At 37.2% G+C, this 18030-nt stretch overlaps 1 protein-coding gene across 1 annotated transcript; it reads left to right on the top strand.

Annotated features, from left to right (window-relative positions):
- The first annotated feature begins 866 nt into the window (after positions 1–866).
- On the top strand, positions 867–1532 carry LOC126372655 (uncharacterized). The gene has a single exon (XM_050018503.1). It carries the CDS (start codon positions 867–869, stop codon positions 1530–1532), a length of 666 nt encoding a protein of 221 aa, XP_049874460.1.
- The last annotated feature ends 16498 nt before the right edge of the window (positions 1533–18030 follow it).

Below are 18030 nucleotides of genomic sequence, written 5' to 3'. Positions count from 1 at the left end.
CAGGGTCCACGGAGGTCCGTGATGCTCTATGGCCAGAACTGGAAATAGGTAGTTTCCAATCATGAGTTTACCTTATAAATGCTTATAATTTTATCATAAGTTGACCATTAAACAGCTTAAATGCCTCAGGATCTGCTGAAGGCGCCTGTTGCTTTATGTCATAGGATTATGAAGGAATGCAGCGGCACTGAAGATGTTGAGATTTGCGAACTTTAGCCAAACATATTAACTAGCCAGAACTTTTAATGCCTACGTGTAGAAAGAGTGTATTAACATTCTCAAACGAGTCATTTCGCTTTGATTATTCTTTTCAAGGGAGAGAAGAGAAAAGGCTTCTCCGAAAGGCCGAAGTAGGTCTGTCGATCTCGAAAGTCAAGAGAAAAGCGAAAATAAATTTAAGTACTTAGATAGGTACCTACCTACTTATAAATTATATTTGCTAACATCATCCATAGGTAAGTTGTATAATCCAAATTATACCTTACCTACCTATTCAATTAGGTACTCAGCCAATTGTTTACGAGCTGTTAGTTACATCGATGTATGCGCTATGAAATTTCATTAATATTAATGTACCGTAAATCTGTTAAACGAATAATTGTTATTTCTGTTATAATCAATATCCAATACCATACAATTTCTCTAAAACAAACATGCACAGATAGCGATAAACTCCGAAAAATATGTGGATAATACTCCTTGCTGTGTTATGTAAGTATACAAAAATCTTTAATTAATACTCATATTAAATGTACTAAATAATATCTTTTAAATTTCTAGGCACAATACACGTGATTAATCAACCATGCCATGGTATAAACTTTATCGATCTGCCTGGATTTGGTTCTGATAGATCGAGAGAGAGAATGGGGAAGAACTCGCATGAGGTTAGTTCCAGGGAAGTGTTGTCAAAGCCAAATTCCGACAACAGTGACGCGGAGCAGAACGAACTGAGGATGTCGGTGCACAGGAGAGCTGACACCAGGAGAAGAGCATACCCTCCTGTGGTTTTTGTATCAACTCAGAAGACAGCAGAGACCAGGCCATTGCTGTACAACAACCGCAGGCACTGGCTGGTGTCAGCAAGCGCACAGGTAGAAACAACCGCTGTGGCCTACCATCGCGACGACAAGGACGAAGGCCTGAAGAATAAGATAAACATGCTGGTAGCGCAGACCATGCACGATACAGATGTGAAGGTGAAGTCGGTGCAGAAACTGAAAGAGAAGCACCGAGACCGCGCGCCGTACAGGGTCGGGTTCATTCTGAGCATGATCAAGAAGTCTAGAGACGTGCTGAACGAGTTGTTCAACGTAGCAGTGAAGCATAGGGAAGAGTGGAAAGCGTTGGAGCAGCTAAAGATCTTCGAGCTAATAGTCCACACGAACGTGGATACGACGAACCTGGTGCGACAACTGGTGGAAATACACATCAACTACCTGAACACGACGAACATGCAGTCATCGAGACACAGCGGACAACCCAGTGACCAACCACAGGAACAGCCCAAGAACAGAGTGGTGCTGTTATGATGGTTTAATTGCTATAAGTGTTTTGGAGCTTTGTAGATACAATTAAGTACGTAATTAATTTGTAATAAATGATTTTTTGAAATTAAGTAAAATAACTACGATGGTTCAGTACGATCTACTCTGAACCGGCGTGCTTGTATGAAACGATTGATGATTGTTGTTTGGTGATTGGAAGCAAGAAAAGTGTGTCAGGCTCGAAGCAAATGGAATTTCATAGTCTCTGCTTACCCGGGTGGGAAATAGGTGTAAGTTTATATTACAAAGTAAGTAGTTCTTCTAACCTTGATACATTTCTATTATCTAATCTACGTATATTATAGGAAGATTAACAGCAGAAACGTAAATAAAATGTGACGGCTAAAATTATTTAAGTACTTCCCTATCCATATTTTTAAAGTATTTTTTAAAACTTTCTAGAAATTTAAGGCAGTATCTATGATATCTAAATTAATCAATTCTACTTTGATAAAGAATTCTTTACCCCAATAATACACAAACTGAGTGAAAAAACAGTACCTTCGTCATCAAACCGTACGGTAGGTACACGCCTATAAAATGCATACTTATAGCAAAACCAGCAACTTTCGTATCACGTGAGATATTACAGTAGTTCAACGGAAAAAAGGGAATTCTCGTATGCCGCGAGAATTTACACAATACCTGTCTTCGGTCTTAGATAATGAAGAAGCGCATTTCATCTTTTCTGACGGTAATGATACACCTGTTATCAGCGAGTTTACATACTAGACTCGCAATCCGTAGTTTTAAAACATCCTGTGAAGCTCTAAAACAGGATAAGTATCTAAGAATATACAAAAATTGTGGGAAAGTGTGCATGAAGGAAACAATTATGCTTTCTTTACCTTTGTTTATTTTTAACCTTTTATAGTCTTCTACGTTTTCCTCTTTAAAAACAACCGTCCGCCATTTCCCTGTCATTCCACAATTCCCTCCTCTCTCTCGCTCACTCGTCGCACTCTCTTTCACACAACCTTGCGTTACGTTTCATTCAGCCTACAATTCCTACGTTAATAAGTAATATTGTCATGTTTGGTACCTCTTATTTACGCTACGTATAAATTAGGTATGCCTTTTATATCGAGTGAGGTGTTGATTGAGTTTTTGAAAATGGTTTTTAACAAATATTTTGTGCCCATGTTCCTACAAAACCTAGAGCTTTCTGTTAGACCAACGTGATTGGTGGCGAGCCGTTCGCCGTCTATAATGGTCGTGCTAACTGTGTAAGCGAAAACTGCACTTGAGATAAATTAATAACTCATTGACAAGCCCCGTACCGGGGTTCGAACTGGCGATCCCAGTCTGAGAAGCATGTTCCGGTAAATGCTACGAAGACATATTTTTTCTTTTTTTGAAGTCATGCGAAAGGATTCGCGATTTTACAGGTTGCCAAAAGTGGTATAAGTCGTAAGTCTCTATCTTTCCTGACACTGAATTAAAAAAAGAATATCACTGGCAGCAATGATGAGGTGGGTTGGCGCTAGTGCATTAGTTGATGGTAACACGGTTCACGACCCCCACACACCTGCCGTGGTGAGAGCAGCCAACACAAAGACTTTTGTTTATTATGCAGATACAACGCGAGTAGCAGTTTTTTTTTAATTGAAGTGACAGTGGCAAAGAATTTAGAATAGCTAAGTGGCTATAAGTGACAGCCTCCGTGGTCTAGTGGTTAGAGATTTAGGCTCACGATCTCGAGATCCGGTTTCGATTTCCGACGGGGACATTGTCGAAATCACTTTGTGAGACTGTCCTTTGTTTAGTAAGGACATTGCAGGCTTGATTGGCCGAAAAAGTTATATAATTCCGTGCTTCGGAGGGCGTGTCTATTAGTCGTAAACAGTGGAGCAGCGTGATGGAGTACGATCCATACCTCTTCCGGTTGCTTGTGGGGAGGCCTGTGCCCAGCAGTGGGATGTATACAGGCTAATTATGTTGTGTTATGTACAGACGATACAGATTTAATAATCAATATTAAAGTGAGCTTGAATACCAAAAAGGTGTCCACATTTGTACCGGGATACGTCGAGCGTCTGAAGCCGGATTGTATAAAACAAAGGAGCATAACAATGGGAACTTTTTCAGCCAAATCAACAATGGAGGGTAGCTAAACGTGAAATGGACATATTTTGGTTACAGGGATGCCACTAGCTAAAACCACGCAGTATAAAATGGCGATGAAAGAGATTATAATATTCCATTATCCAACGGCCTCTGTGGTCCAGTGGTTGAGCGTTGGTCTCACGATCCGGAGGCCCCAGGTCCGAATCCCGGTGGGGACATATCACAAAAATCATTTGTGATCCCTAGTTTGGTTAGGACATTACTGGCTGATCACCAGATTGTCTGACAGTACGATGATCCGTGCTTCGGAAGGCACGTTAAGCTGTTGGTCCCGTTACTACTTACTGATGTATGTAGTCGTTACATGAGCTATGTCAGGCGGCTCAATAGCCACCCTGACGCCAGGGGTGATGAGGTTGGTAATCCACCTTATAACCCACACGATAAGAAAATATTCCATTATGACTGGTTGAAGAGCGCGCCGATTTCTTTAGGTTACTTATTCGTAAGTTGGCAGAAATCACGACCTGTTTAGTTGATTGTCGATCCCTAGTAACATCCCATCTCGTGACTAGCGGGGTACTCAGCCATGTTCGGTACGTAGTTCGTTTTGTTTTTATTATTATATAACTTATATCTCGAGCTAAAACGCCATTTAATTTAAAAATCAGGTTTAAGAAAATTTATTCTCATAAGAATTTTACAATTCACTTACATGAGAAACTTAAAAATATTTTAATATAAGTAATATATGTTTGAGACAAGCGTACGAATTACAATATTTCTATTTTCTACAAAAATAAAAATAAAAATAACTAAGTAAATACGTCACGAAACCAATCGATTATATTTTACAAGTTGTAAAACTAAATTCAGCAAAATAAACTATATCCTAGTTCTACCAAACGCTTCTCTAACGACCCAAAAAATGCAATTATAACAGTGGAAAAAAATATTGTATGTAGCGTGATTAAAATTGTGTTTTGAACTGTACATGTAAATGACAGATGTGATGTCAAGCAGTCGCCGTGCGGGGAATCGCTGTCCACGCTACAATTCATTTATTGAATTCCATAAGTAAGTAAATCTATAAAACCAAAGCCAGAATTTGAATATACATTATACTACCTATAGCTTTTTGACGTTTGTTTCTTCTTATTTTATTTTAATGTGACTTATAGTACGTAGATTTCCGCAAAGGGAACAGGTCATATTATTATATTTATTTTATGTTTTTTTTATGTAGGACCAAAAAAGTGTGAAATAAATGATTTAATAATAATAATTAACTACAACTTGGCCGAGTTGACGTGACGTATGTGTGCTATTTATAAGGTAATTGGTATTGTATGACAATTGTATGGTACAATATTCGCCGCCTGAACCTTTTCTGATAGCCGTTATATTCAAGATATGGACCTTTTATGTGTGAGGTATCAACCCTAGCGTAGGTCCAGTTTACCTGGTGGCTGCGAGTCCGGCTTCACAGTGATCACTAAATTGATCATTGTTTCGGCAGTTGCTTTACAAAATATGAATATTCTGTGAGATTGCCAGCTCAGAGATACAGCCTGCTTAGAAAAAAAACGTATTTACAAACATACACAGGTAATTCCAACAATATTACATAACGGATCTCATTGATAGAGATCTTATTTTTTTGAAGTCATTTACTTACATACATACATAAACTCACGCCTATTTCCCACCGGGGTAAGCAAATACTATAGAATTCCATTTGCTTCGATCCTGACACACTTCAAAGTCATTCAAGAAGTCATTTAATTATTAAAATATTAATACATATTTAAAGTGACATCAGTCATCCCAATCGGTGCGGGCAGAGTCACGAGTTATAAGAAGATGAATATGAAGATGCCATCTGTCGACTAAACAGATTCTTAGTTCATTATTTTGTAGTTTATTAGATTTTTTTGCCTAAATTGAATGGTAATGATAGACAAAAAATCCGCGCCACAAAAGAATTAAAATACGCATAACTGGACGCGTATACCTATTTACTCATCATTTTTTGTTCATCATGTTGTCTCTTTCTGCCCTATTGTCATCTCTAATTAAGCTAGAGAGAGAGAGTAGCTAAATCACTAGTTGTCATCTCCCCTACTCTGTTTATACTAATATAGGTGCTGATTCCAATACACACAAACTAATTTTACTTTATCATACCTGTCATTTTCTTATCCGTCGGAAAGGAAAGGGACGGGTAATCGACAGGCATAAAATGTATGGAACACACGTAAATTTTAGGGAGAAGTTTAAAAAACCCTTTACATTTTTTTTATTGACCAATAACCCGACAGAATTAAGTTGACAGCCTATTTTAATCACGTTAAAATTGTTAATTCATGTTAAAATTAACATTTGTGAATCTTCCGTCCCTTTCCTTTTCGGCGGATAAGAAAATGACAGATTTAACTTAAAATAAAATTGGGAGGTGTCTGCAGGATTCTGGGCCATTATTTACTTATACTATTTTATGACAAATATTTGCAAACATCCCCCTGTATGATGTAGTGTCCGGTGCATTAGGCGCACGTTATTCGACCGCCGCCCGCCTTCCAACCGCCCGCCCAAATTTTTATACGACGACACTGTGCTCTTGATACATTTAAGTATTTAAATGTTTTAAAGATATTTACTTACTTGTTTATGATGAGATTCTTCAAAAATAGAATGCGCAAATTTTTGATTTTAAAAATGTTACTTTTGTGATAGGTAGACGTTGTTGTGGAGCCTTGGTAGCCCGGTTGGCTGAACGTTTGACTGACATTGGTCGAACAGAATGCTCGATGAGGCGTGGGTACTTACTACTACCTACTATTACCCCTACCTGTATTTGCTCTTTCTATTTCGCATTTGTTTTGTATTTTCCTGTTTGTGTAATAAAGTATTTGTTATGTTACATAGTTCATCTTGCGATAGATGTACCTCTGACTAACCTAATTGGGATATAATATGTAGTTGTGAGTTTATGTTATGTTATAATTTTGAAAGAATAGAAGTTGTGTCACTTTGTCTATCTGTACGGTCACGAGTACTAATATGTATACACTTTGCAACCATGTCACATTAAATTTTTTGACAATTTAAACCGTAAGCCTCATTAAATGTCAAATATGATAGTGCGACAGGGTTCTAAGGTGGGTTCATGATATTGCTCATGACTGTACCATGGCATATTGTTTAGCGCAAATGTCAATAAATACTTTATCATTAATTTAAGAGCGTCGGTGTTGGTGTAGCATTCTCCATGCTACTTTTTTAAGGAAACATAGGGCAGTGGTTTCCCTCATGCCTTCCGCCATAGAATAAGGAATAATACTACGTATGGAACGGCTACTCTCCGCTCCCCACCAGCGTCTGAGCTAGGTTTACCTCAACCCCCCCCGCTCGAACATAGTGTTTAGGGTCATATTAATAAACTAAGCTCCCGTCAAGATCGTGTTCAAGTCCCTGTTTTTATATAAGAACTGTCACATTGACATGATCTTGAGGGCAGTCTCGAAGCTTAGATTAGTTTATTAATACCGCCCTTAGACTTCAATCATATGGCGTCAGACATCACACACACAGATGCGCGTGTACGATAATGTCAAGGTGTAGTGTCTGTGTAAAACGAGGTTGTTTGTAAGTGTCCGGGGTGTGCTTCCGCTCCAACTAACTACTTGGCCGGGCAAATAGTTTCTACCGCGACCATCGATCGAGGCGGACGTGCGCTTCCGATTATAACAATTTTATATTTTTCTAAAATAATACATCGCTCTATTCTCAACCTTGTTTTGTACAAACAGTGAATTTAGTTTTGTGTAAAACTGCGCGTGCGTTTTAAAACCTTATATCGTCATTGAAGCTGAATCTACTCCGGCGCACCTCCGCGGGAAGAGTACGGCTGCATTTTTTTTCTCACACCTCACTATATATTAACCAGTGGCGTTACCAGTCATCATGAGCCACCACCAATCGCCTATTAAACAGCGGGAGGGGTCTAATTACACTGGCTCTCAACAAGATCTCACGGGCTATGATTCTACCGCCTCGGATTCGCAAGTCACTAAACGAAAACGTAAACAACCTGACTCGGATCATGTACAAAAGCAGGATTTTGAAGAATTTAAGACCGAAATGTGGAGCTTCTTACAGGATTTTAAGACAACAAGCAATGAATACATGCATAATATTAGCTCGGAATTAGCCGAAATAAAGACTCAAGTAAACTCGATGTCTACCTCCCTTGATAATTTAACTCAAGAACATAATCAGTTCAAGTCGCAGCTTTCCGACCTTACGGATTCATTGAACTTTCATTCTAATTCCTTCGATGAACTTAGGAACCACACTGATTCGATCTCTAAGGACGTCGCTAACCTGAAGAATACCGAACAGGAACTCAATCACTGCAAACAACAATTATGCGATTTACAACGTGAATTTAATATCCAGCAACAACGAGAACGCCTACATAATATTGAGATCTCAGGGCTTCCTGAGAAAAATACTGAAAATCTTACCCAGTGTCTACTATTAATTTGTGAATACATAGGCGTACAAGTGACTAAGGAAGACATTATCACTATTCATCGTGTACCTTCTCGAGTACCTAACTCACGCTTGCCTAAAAATATAATAGTAAAACTGAAAAATCAACTCATCAAAGATACTATTATATCGGCGATTCGTAGGAAGAAAGGACTAACAATACAAGATATTGGGCTGTCTGTCACGGGAGAACAACAACAACAACGTATCTACATAAATGAGCATTTAACGCCATTTTACAAAATGCTCCATAAGAAGACACGAGAAGCCGCTTCTACTTCTAATTACCAATATGTCTGGATTCGCAACGGTAAAATATTCGTCCGAAAAAACGACACATCTCCACCTATCCACATACGGGATTACATAGACTTAAAAATAGTGAAGTGATAATCATATTGTGTGTTTTTCTATTGTGTTTAACGTATTTAAAAAGCATAAATGGCAACACTGATATATTTATTACAACTACGAGTATGTCGATAAATCATAGCCTTCAGCTATTGATGTATGTATTATACACTATGCATAGTAAGTACATATTTATTTATATTTACGCCATTGTTTCAGGTTATAAACCTTACTATTTACTATTTATATACAGACATGCATGCCTCATCTCACTTATATCCGTATATCTATTATATAATACACATAACCTTCATGTTTATACTTATACTTTAACTATAACTTCAAAACTTTACGTCCATTACCTACTATGTCTACACACACTCCGACACGAACACTTACAACTCATTGTACTCACACTCCCCTTGTTAAACCGCGACTGCACTCAATTACTAGAAGAATATATACTGCAATATATAACCCAAGTATTTATACATAGACATACGCTTATATGCAAATACTATTTACTGCGAATAACATATTTATTTTCTAATATACATAATTACCATCTTAATCATAACCGTGAATGCTTTGTATCCACACATTTTTTATGTTTCAATCAACTCGGACATTTTATCTGGCCAACTTATCCTAACGTTTCATACCTTTTATTCAATCTAAACGACTGTTTGTTACGTATCATAAATGGCTACTGGTTACCTCAAAGATAGAAACCTGAACATATATTACCAAAATGTTCGTGGGCTAAGGACCAAATGTCTCCAACTATATAACAATATATTATTACATGACTATGACGTAATACTGATTAATGAAACATGGCTACAAGATGATATCCTAAACACAGAGCTCTGTGATGGTCGCTATGAGATATTTCGTTGTGATCGTAATAATGTAGTTACAAATAAGTCATGCGGCGGTGGAGTTATGATCTGCACGAAGCGAGAACTTGAAGCCGAGTTATGTAAACAATGGAAGGGCTCCGCGGCTACTGAGACGCTTTGTGTGTCTGTCCCATCACGAATACTCCACTCTTCTTCTAATTTACATATAGTAACAGCCTATGTCCCTCCGGATCCTAGTGACATTACTACCCGACTAAACCTTATAAAAAATAATATACAACACATTATGGACTGCTTTCCTTCTGATAATGTTATTGTGGTCGGAGACTTTAATTTAACATGGATCACTTGGAATAGCTCGAATACCTATTGTATAAAAAAATCACCTTCTCAAGAAATAACGGACGCATCTACATCATTTTTGGATGAATTATTTTTCCTAGGTTTAAATCAATACAACTTAATTTGTAACTATAAAGGTAATTTTCTTGATTTATGTTTAAGCAATCTTCCATGCACTTCAGATCGCTGTTCGCAACCGATTATTAAAGAGGATGTTGCACACCCCTCACTAGATATTGATGTTTTGGATTTGCATATCTTTCCCATCTTAGTAAATAATATACCCCGGTACAATTTCTACAAATGCGATTATGACAAGATCAATGATTACTTAAGGACTATTGAATGGGCCGAATTGCTGACACATTGTAACACAGTTGACGATGCTGTAGATATATTTTACAACGAATTACAACGATGTTTCGCTGAGTTTGTTCCTATCTCTAAAATAAATAAAAATAACACATATCCATACTGGTATAGTCAGGCTCTGATAAAGGTTGACCGTGAAAAGGTGAAAATTCATAAGAGGTGGAAAAAATTTGGCAACCCTAGAGATTACGATGAATTCTCCCTTCTGAGAGAGAGACAGCATCGTTTACAACAACTCTGTTTCAATAAGTTCAGTAGCAACGCAGAAAAATTCATTAAAAAATCCCCGAAATATTTTTGGAAATATGCTAAGTCTAAAAGGGGGGGATCCTCATATCCGAAGAAATTTACTTACAAAAATATTTGCTATACCGATGGTCATAATATCTGCTCAGCATTCAGTAATTTCTTTGAAAACGTTTTTATATCTCCAACTACAGCTGATCAAGCCCACCAATCAACAACTTGCACCTATTCTTGTAACGAAATTTTATCATATATTAATGTCAATGAACAAATCATTTTAAAACTACTTCGTTCTTTAGACAGAAACAAAGGAGCCGGCTGTGACGGAATCCCTCCGATTTTTCTTGCCTCGTGTGCCGATGGTCTTTCATTACCTGTCACTATATTGTTTCGTAGGTCACTTAAGGAGTGTGTTTTTCCCGCTGTTTGGAAGCGGGCCCAAATCGTTCCAGTACATAAGAAGGGATCAAAGTCCATGATAGAAAACTACCGTCCAATTTCAATTTTAAATACAATTAGTAAGCTATTTGAAAAATTAATATATGACCAAATTTACTCCCTCATTGTGAAGGGCATACCTCAAACCCAGCATGGCTTCCTTCGAGGACGCTCCACAACATCAAACCTTGCCTTATTTTCAAACTTTGTGCTTAGTGAAATGGAGGGTGGGGGACAGGTGGACGTGATCTACACGGATTTCGAGAAGGCTTTCGACCGCGTGGACCACAAAATACTTCTTAAAAAACTGGAAAGCCTAGGTATTCACGGAGATCTCTTGCGTTGGGTCCGCTCCTACTTAAGTAACCGCTCCCAAATTGTTGTTCTTGGTGGATACAGATCGGACTTGGTCGCTATTCCTTCTGGAGTTCCTCAGGGATCGCACCTCGGTCCTCTCTTTTACAATGCCTATATTTTTGACATTTACTACGCTATCAAAAACGCCAAGCACTTATTATACGCCGATGATAAGAAAATCTACATGACGACTCGCTGTGTTGCTGACTGTAGGCTATTGCAAGAAGATCTTAATAATTTATTCACTTACTACTCTGAAAACCGAATCTCTGTCAACATTGGCAAATGTCAATGCATTAGTTTTACTCGGAAGATAACACCTTTAAACTTCTCGTACCACTTCAACGGCGTTGTTATTCAGAGGACCGAGGTGGTGCGGGACTTGGGAGTTACCTTCGACACGAAAATGCTCATGTCCACTCACATAGACACAATCACCAATAAAGCCTATCGCAACCTTGGTTTTGTTATCCGCACCTGTCAGCCTTTCTTTTGTCCCATAACTATTAAAATAGTGTACTACGCATATGTTCGTAGCATATTAGAGTATGCCAGTACTATTTGGTCTCCACAATATCATGTGTATATAAACCGTATTGAAAGCATACAGAAAAGATTCGTTAAACACCTTAACTTCAAATGTAGGAAAATAAACCGTGAAGCCACGTATGATGAGGTTTGTCGGGCACACAGTCTTCTTACACTGGAACAACGTCGCGACGTATTGGATATGGGTCTGCTATTCGACGTTATCCGCGGTCGTCTCGACTGTACTGAACTTCTAGGTAATGTCACTTTTAATACACCGAAGCGTCGGTCTAGGCATACAGCCCTATTTCACGCGCCATTTCATACAACTAATTATGGTAGAAACTCTGTAATGACCAGAGTTTTAAACACCTATAATCAACATTTTAATTCCGAAGGGGACATTGATCCCTTTATTGGATCTAAACAACTATTTATAACTAAAATAAAACGTCATATAAACACAGATGGTCAATAAGTAATTTTTACAATGCAATGCGAAGCAGTGCATCGCGGAACGGTGGAGTGCAGTGTAATGCAATACAAACAGTACAATACAATATGATACAATACAATACAACACACAACAAAACAACACACAACACATAACACACAACACACAACGCACAACACACAACACAACACCATCACAATGCAATACAATTTAACGCAATGCAAAACGATACATTACAATACAATTCCATTGCAACATGACACAAATACACAATATGACAATCACTTCATACGACAGCACTACAATATAATATTTGTTACTTTATTATATTATTATTACATTATTCAGTATTATTATTTATTACTATTTATGTATTATTATTTTTGTATATGTATATGTATGTATATATGTGTGTATATGCATATCTTCTTATCGGTGTTTCTTTAATCAAACAATTTGCTTTTGTATTCTTATTTTTTATCAATACATATGTTCGCCTCCATCAAATTGTAAACCGAGGATAGTTATAATTGGCTTATAAATTTCATCTTTGTACTGTAACCTTAAAATGTAAAGCTGTTACTATCCCTACGAATAAATAAATAAATTATTTGTATCAGCCACCACCTAGTTAAAGTATCAAGGAGTCTCGGTCGGTGTGCCTGGAGACGTGGTCAGCAGACGGCGGAGTTGCAGCCAATTGCGACATTAAACAATAGAACCTCTTACCGCAGCCCCAACTGCCGGACAAGACACGTTGTTGCGCTTACATTACAAGTTATTTCGAGCATTGTTTTAGGAAATACTTCACATTATTGTTAATGAATCTAAGGTTTATCCATACTTAATAATTTAATATTATAATTGCCAAAATAAATTATATATCTCAGTCTATGTATAGGTTACCTTATCACGCCTAAACGGCTGCGCCAATTGGCATGAAGATTCATTATCATCTCCCTGGCATTACCGTGTTTCACAGGGTCCGCTTGCCTAACCTGAAGATTTGACACATCTGGCTTTTTACAGAAGCGACTGCCTGTCTCACTTTCCAACCCGTGAAAGGAAATCCAGCCCAATACAGGTTAGGTCACGTACTTCCGAAAATACATTTCTTGGGAATGTAGGTTTCCTCACGATGTCTTCCGTCACCGCTGAGCACGTGATAATCATTTATGATCCAAACATGAATTCGAAAACAAATTTGGCAGTTATTGGTTTAGGCCTGTGCTAGAGTCGAACTTGCGACCTCAAAGTGAGAGGCAAGCGTTCTACCAACTCGGCTACCACGGCTTCCCAAAAAAAGTTGTATGAAGATTGGCATATATATACTATTTATATATTTTCATCCAGATATCCGATGGATAATTGATAACATGTACATGCTATGTGATTTGTCAATTCTAATGTTTAATTCGTTTATAATATTAATTTTTAATAAATAATTTAATATTTGTACGCCGACTAGCAGATCACAGCGCTCTAACTTATATTATGTAGGTATATCACCCTACTCTGCCTGTGTTTCACAAATAAATCATTTTGTATTTGTATTTGAAGATGTTTATCAATAAGCAAATAACAAAACAATATTTCAAATGTATTCCCAAATTAAAACAGTTTATCTGGACAATCCAATAAACGTTTCAATCATCAAAAAGCTGATTTTAATTAATTAAATTCAGTCAAAGCTAAAACATTCAATGGCGAACAGACAAAGAGCAAAGTGTATTATTTTATGAACAAATCAACGCAAAATCATTTGCTTACTTACTGGAGAATGTGTTATCAAAATATTGACTTAAAGTTTGAAGATTTAAAGTACGAATTGTCTTGGGAATGTTTGTTACATATGCCGTTGTGATATTGTTAAGAGAATATAATAGGGGATGGATGGGGGCGTGTCCGTGGCTCGTCGCAAATATAATCAAGCGCAGAGGTTGTCGTGGAGTCGAACAATTATTGTATTACAAAACGAAGATTAAAAAATACAACATAACATAATATAAACAGCCTATACACGTCCCACTGCTGGGTACAGGGCTCCCCTCAATTAACCGGAGGGGGTTTGGTGCATACACCTCTACGCGGCTCCTCTGCGGGTTGGTGGAGGTGTTTGGGCCCGGACCAAAGGCTTAGCGTGCCTTCCGAAATACGGAATCATCTTACTTAAAAAATAAACTAGGTTTTAAATAGAGTCCGTGTCACGAAAATAGGCGCTACTGCGCATAGAATGCTTGTGACTTGTCAATTAGTTTCATTAAAAAATCCGTCCACTTCTTTCGTTGCGCGAATTTGCTTTTGAACCAAGTTTATTTATATTTAGTCTTCGTAATAACAACACAACACTGTTAATGTTTTTTTTTTAAAAAACCTAATTCCCTTTTATTATTTTACGGGCGATAGGCTAATACCTTATCACCATGATATCTGATATCTGTCTGTAATTGTAGCAATAGTGGCTACAAGTTGCCTTTGACTACTTGTGGCTCTGCTCACCCGATTAGGGATCGCTAGTGTGAGTTTATGTATGTGTATGTATGTATACCACTCTTGCATTGATTTTCCATCAAGAGTTCATCAACTAAAGCACATAATAACGGGTTCTTACCGCGTTTAAATGGGGATATGAGACTCCCGATATTATATCCCCATTTAAACGCGGTAAGAACCCGTTATTATGTGCTTTAATTATGATAATAACCGCGTAAACTTAAAACAATGTATAGTTCATCAACTATTTAAAATGAAGTATGTATCCGAACAAGCAATATGAACTCATCATCATCATCACCAGCCCAATAACGTCCCCACTGCTGGGGCACGGGCCTTCCCTATGGATGGATAGGGAGATTGGGCCTTAAACCACCACGCGGGCCCAGTGCGGATTGGTGGTTATTAACGACTGCTAATGCAACCGGGACCAACGGCTTAACGTGCCTTCCGAAGCGCGGAGGAGTTCGAGATGAAAACTTTTTTTGTGGTCACCCATCCTATGACCGGCCTTTGCGAAAGTTGCTTCAACAATCGCAGACCGAGCGCGTGAACCGCTGCGCCACCGAGCTCCTCAAACTAAGGCGACTCCACCAGTCCTCTGCGCCATCAGCCGCGCGTACACCCTCTATCACAATGCCGCTATTACATTTGCCGATAATTGCCGCCCCCCGCCCCATCCCCTGCGCAGGTGATTGCCGTTCAATGTGCACCAGGCTTTGCTAATCTGGTGACGGCTAGTTGATTAGTACTAGTGGACTGTAGACTATTGTATATATGATGTTATTAGGTATGTAATAGAGGATGTTGGTGGAAGGTATGCTAATTAATTGGGTACCAAGTAACAATGGTCAAAGGTAGATTATCAAATTCTGATTACTATATAAAGAGAGATCTAAAACTGACGAAAAACATTTATGAATTCTGATCAAGAAAAAGTCCGACATTTTATCACGTTTTTCTATGACGTCACAGTGTTTTATACAAATTCCGCAGTAATATCGTGTTTTGACGTTTAGTAAAAAGTATGTTGGGGGTAAACCTAGCTCAGACACTGGTGGGGAACGGAGAGTTGTCGTTCTAATATGCGTATTATTAGGTATTCCTTATTTTATAACGTTGGGCTCGTTAGAACTTAGGATATAGCAGGCTAATCTCTCGATTATACGAAAGTAGTGCGTGTTAGTGTTTTTTGCCATGAAAATGTTTTATTCAATCTTTTTATAAGTGTCACGTAACTAACTCGCACCTAATAGTATTTTATGCAACAGTTGTATAAGAAGGGTCAAAAAATGCGAGTGGCGTGAGTTGCGATGTGAGCCTTGGCGAACATCGCAATAAGAGACGCCACGAGCATTTTTTGACCTAGTTATACAACGTTGCATACAATACTTTTTCTACGACGACGTAATTTTAAATGAAACAAAAATTATACAAAGAAAAATTTTATTTATAAAAATTATTTTCCAACGGGCGGGAAAATGGCGGCAAATGTATACTTTTTTTTTATAGTATATCTATGGCACCAAACAAAGTAAAGGTGCCAGTTTCCAGGTCAAAAAAAAAAAAAAAACAACAACAATGCTTTTTTGGCGACATTATAGTACAGTTACACTTTGTAAACAATGCTTTTATAGGCCATAGAGCGTACACTTTTTCAAAGAGTTTAATTATGTATGTACTTATATTAGACTTTTTGGTTATTTAAATGCCAGATTAAAGTAGAGGAGTAGAAAAAATATTATTTCACATCATTAATTTAAGAGCCACGCTCTTGTCGGTATAGCATTCTCCATTCTACTTTAAAAATATAAAAATAATATAAAAATCTTTTAATATTCATTTATTTACATAAATTTAAATATTAATTCATTTATTTAACTATTCATTTATTTATTTATATTTTTTATGAATTTATTTTCTCAGTTTTGTGGGAGGTTGTAAGGCAGGTAGACTATTCAGTAGTTCATTCCCGTTCTGAAAGCAAATAAATTAACAACATTGCTACTGAAAGGACTGTTTAATTTCACCGTTTTATCTGAAAAGGGACCGCAAATCCACTCAGGAAGAGTAAAAGCGATTTATTTGCTGAAAGATAGCAAATAACGTTAACTCTGTCGCAATTCGTCCGTGTTTAGAGGATGTCAATTAATTAGCGACTAAATTACGAGGTAAAAGGTATTACATTATATTGGCAGATACGTATGATAAAGCTAACGTTATTTGTTTAAATGATTGCCTTATCATCAATAAATCTACCAGTTCAACAACAGTTTACAAGTCTTGCACAATAAAGAATTTATTTATTTAATATATTATTTATTATTTATTCGTCATTTTAGTATGTCTGAAGGCTTTCAGACATACCAGAATCACGTGACTTTTAAGCTTACTATTTAGTTATATATTGCTTCAAAATGATGAACGGAATTGATAATTTATTATTATCATATCCCCATTTAAACGCGGTAAGAACCCGTTATTATGTGCTTTAATTACGGAATTGATAAATTAAAATGTCTAATATAATCACATCAGGTAAGACAAAGTCTTGACTATCTATTTTATTTCGCCACAATTGATTAAATAGTTCAGCGATCATTCAGAAAATAAATCGAATAAACAATATCTACTACGTACATGAATTGAACAAGAAAATATACCTGATATATTCATCCGCCATGATAATTCATGTAAAACGAATAAAGTAATTAATTCCGATGAAGAGACTGGAATCACTTTTATAGTTAGTGGAACCACACGGTCGCGTGATTTTAGGATAAACCCTTTCTCAGCATCAAGTCATGTCATGGCGTCGCCACTGAAGAAGTCGATTGGCAGAATGAATGTCCAATATATCAGTTTCATATGAGCAAACAACATGTCTTCTTTTAATTGAATTGAATTCTAAACACTTTATTGTACAAAGATATACATAAAAAAACACTTAAATAAGAGACAGAAGCGTGCCTAAACAGCTATCTGTTTCAGACGAACTTTGAGTGAAATATCTTGATTAAAATATTATCATGGACCTAATAAACTCTGACTGTGAGTTTGTTGTAACTCGTACATTCGAACACATATGATACATGTGTTGTCTGAAAAGATGATGTCGGAGAACATCAGTCCGGAGCAGAACGGTTAAAAAAGACAACGGCTGAAGAAGGGAAGAGGATAGGACGCTTTAATGGTAAGGTATATAAACAGATATTATAGAATACAATAGAAATGGTAACAAAAATACAGCAAAAACAATTAAAATACACAATATTAACAATACGACAAAAAATTGTCGTCGAAATGATCATAACGTCCTGAAATAAAAGGACACAAACCGCGACATGAAACCGCTGGTATTCTGTGGGCCCTGCTTAATATCGTGTTCCATAAATAGATGTTAGTAGTGTACCTA

Source organism: Pectinophora gossypiella, chromosome 14 (genome assembly GCF_024362695.1).
Source record: "Pectinophora gossypiella chromosome 14, ilPecGoss1.1, whole genome shotgun sequence".
NCBI lineage: Eukaryota > Metazoa > Arthropoda > Insecta > Lepidoptera > Gelechiidae > Pectinophora > Pectinophora gossypiella.
The sequence above is the reverse complement of the archived record's forward strand: the minus strand, read 5'-3'. Positions and strand labels throughout refer to the sequence as shown.

Coding starts and splice junctions, on each gene's coding strand:
- LOC126372655 (XM_050018503.1), top strand. CDS start 867: ATGGGGAAGAACTCGCATGAGGTTAGTTCCAGGGAAGTGTTGTCAAAG.